This window comes from Trichinella spiralis (assembly GCF_000181795.1).
Source record: "Trichinella spiralis strain ISS 195 chromosome Unknown Scfld362, whole genome shotgun sequence".
NCBI classification, from domain to species: Eukaryota; Metazoa; Nematoda; class Enoplea; order Trichinellida; family Trichinellidae; genus Trichinella; species Trichinella spiralis.
Window position 1 is genome coordinate 1 of NW_003527301.1, and position 1068 is coordinate 1068.

At 37.1% G+C, this 1068-nt stretch overlaps 1 protein-coding gene across 1 annotated transcript; it reads left to right on the forward strand.

Moving 5' to 3' along the window:
- Positions 1–106: 106 nt before the first annotated feature.
- Tsp_14505 (hypothetical protein) lies at positions 107–532 on the forward strand. The gene has a single exon (XM_003370891.1). The coding sequence runs from the start codon at positions 107–109 to the stop codon at positions 530–532; it is 426 nt and encodes a 141-aa protein (XP_003370939.1).
- Positions 533–1068: the final 536 nt, after the last annotated feature.

Genomic DNA, 1068 nt, shown 5'->3' on the forward strand with positions numbered 1-1068 from the left:
TGTTGAATCAACCTGCTCATATATGCTTTCCTATTCCACCACCGGTTGACAGTATTAGCGTTGAACAATAGCCGAATATAGCGACATTAACGCGCTGATTTGAAAAATGCGTTTACGTCCTGCAAAAGCATCTCAAACTGACAACATTTTTCAACAACGACGCTCCACTACTTCGTCTCCAGTAGCCGATTACTTCGGCTGGTGGTCCAACAAAGGGCAAGCAATGTCCATTGAGATCAGTGATCAGTGGTCACAAGTGGCCAGCTATATCCAGACGGAAAGTATCACATTCCACACGTTCAAAAGATGTCGGAAAAGTACCCGGCACATTGATACTTGTCCTACTGTGGATTTGCAAAGCGACGCATACAAGAAGGAAGCTATTATTTCCAAACAAGCTGTACTTAATTTGGAAATTATGTTGAAAGATAACGAAAACCGGTTGGGATTTTCTATGGACAATAACTGTCGACCAATGGTTATAAACCACGTTACGCATGGTAAGCTGAATTTTGTCATTTTATCATTATAATTATACAACTCGTTCAAAAGCACTTTGCCGATGACGTCGGAGAGTCCATTTCTAAGCTATTGTGATTTTGGTTCAACACAGGCCGGTCACTGACATCATAACCATAATAGTTAGCCGTAGAGAACAACAAATGCAAATGTTTTGCATAAATTATGATACGTTCTGCTGCCTATTTCGAAAGCATTACAATACAACGATTTATCAGACTGAAATAACATATTATTATTACTATTATTAGTTTAAATGTTCTTCTGATGGGAATAGAAAAACCATGTAGCATTGTCAGTTGATTCAGTTTCATTTCTTATCAGTCATATTTTCCGTTCTCTTAATTTTGCATAAAATTTCATGACAGATGTTGTTGAAGATGAAAAATTTGGCAAACAAATATCCCCCCGTAATAAAATTAAAATGGAATTGCTCGAATTAAAAGTAATCCACACTGCTGAATAATCTGGATGAAATCGGCATAATTTGAGAAAAGGCTTTCCATGTCTGCACAATGTCCAACAATGATGCCTATAAAATCTAAAATA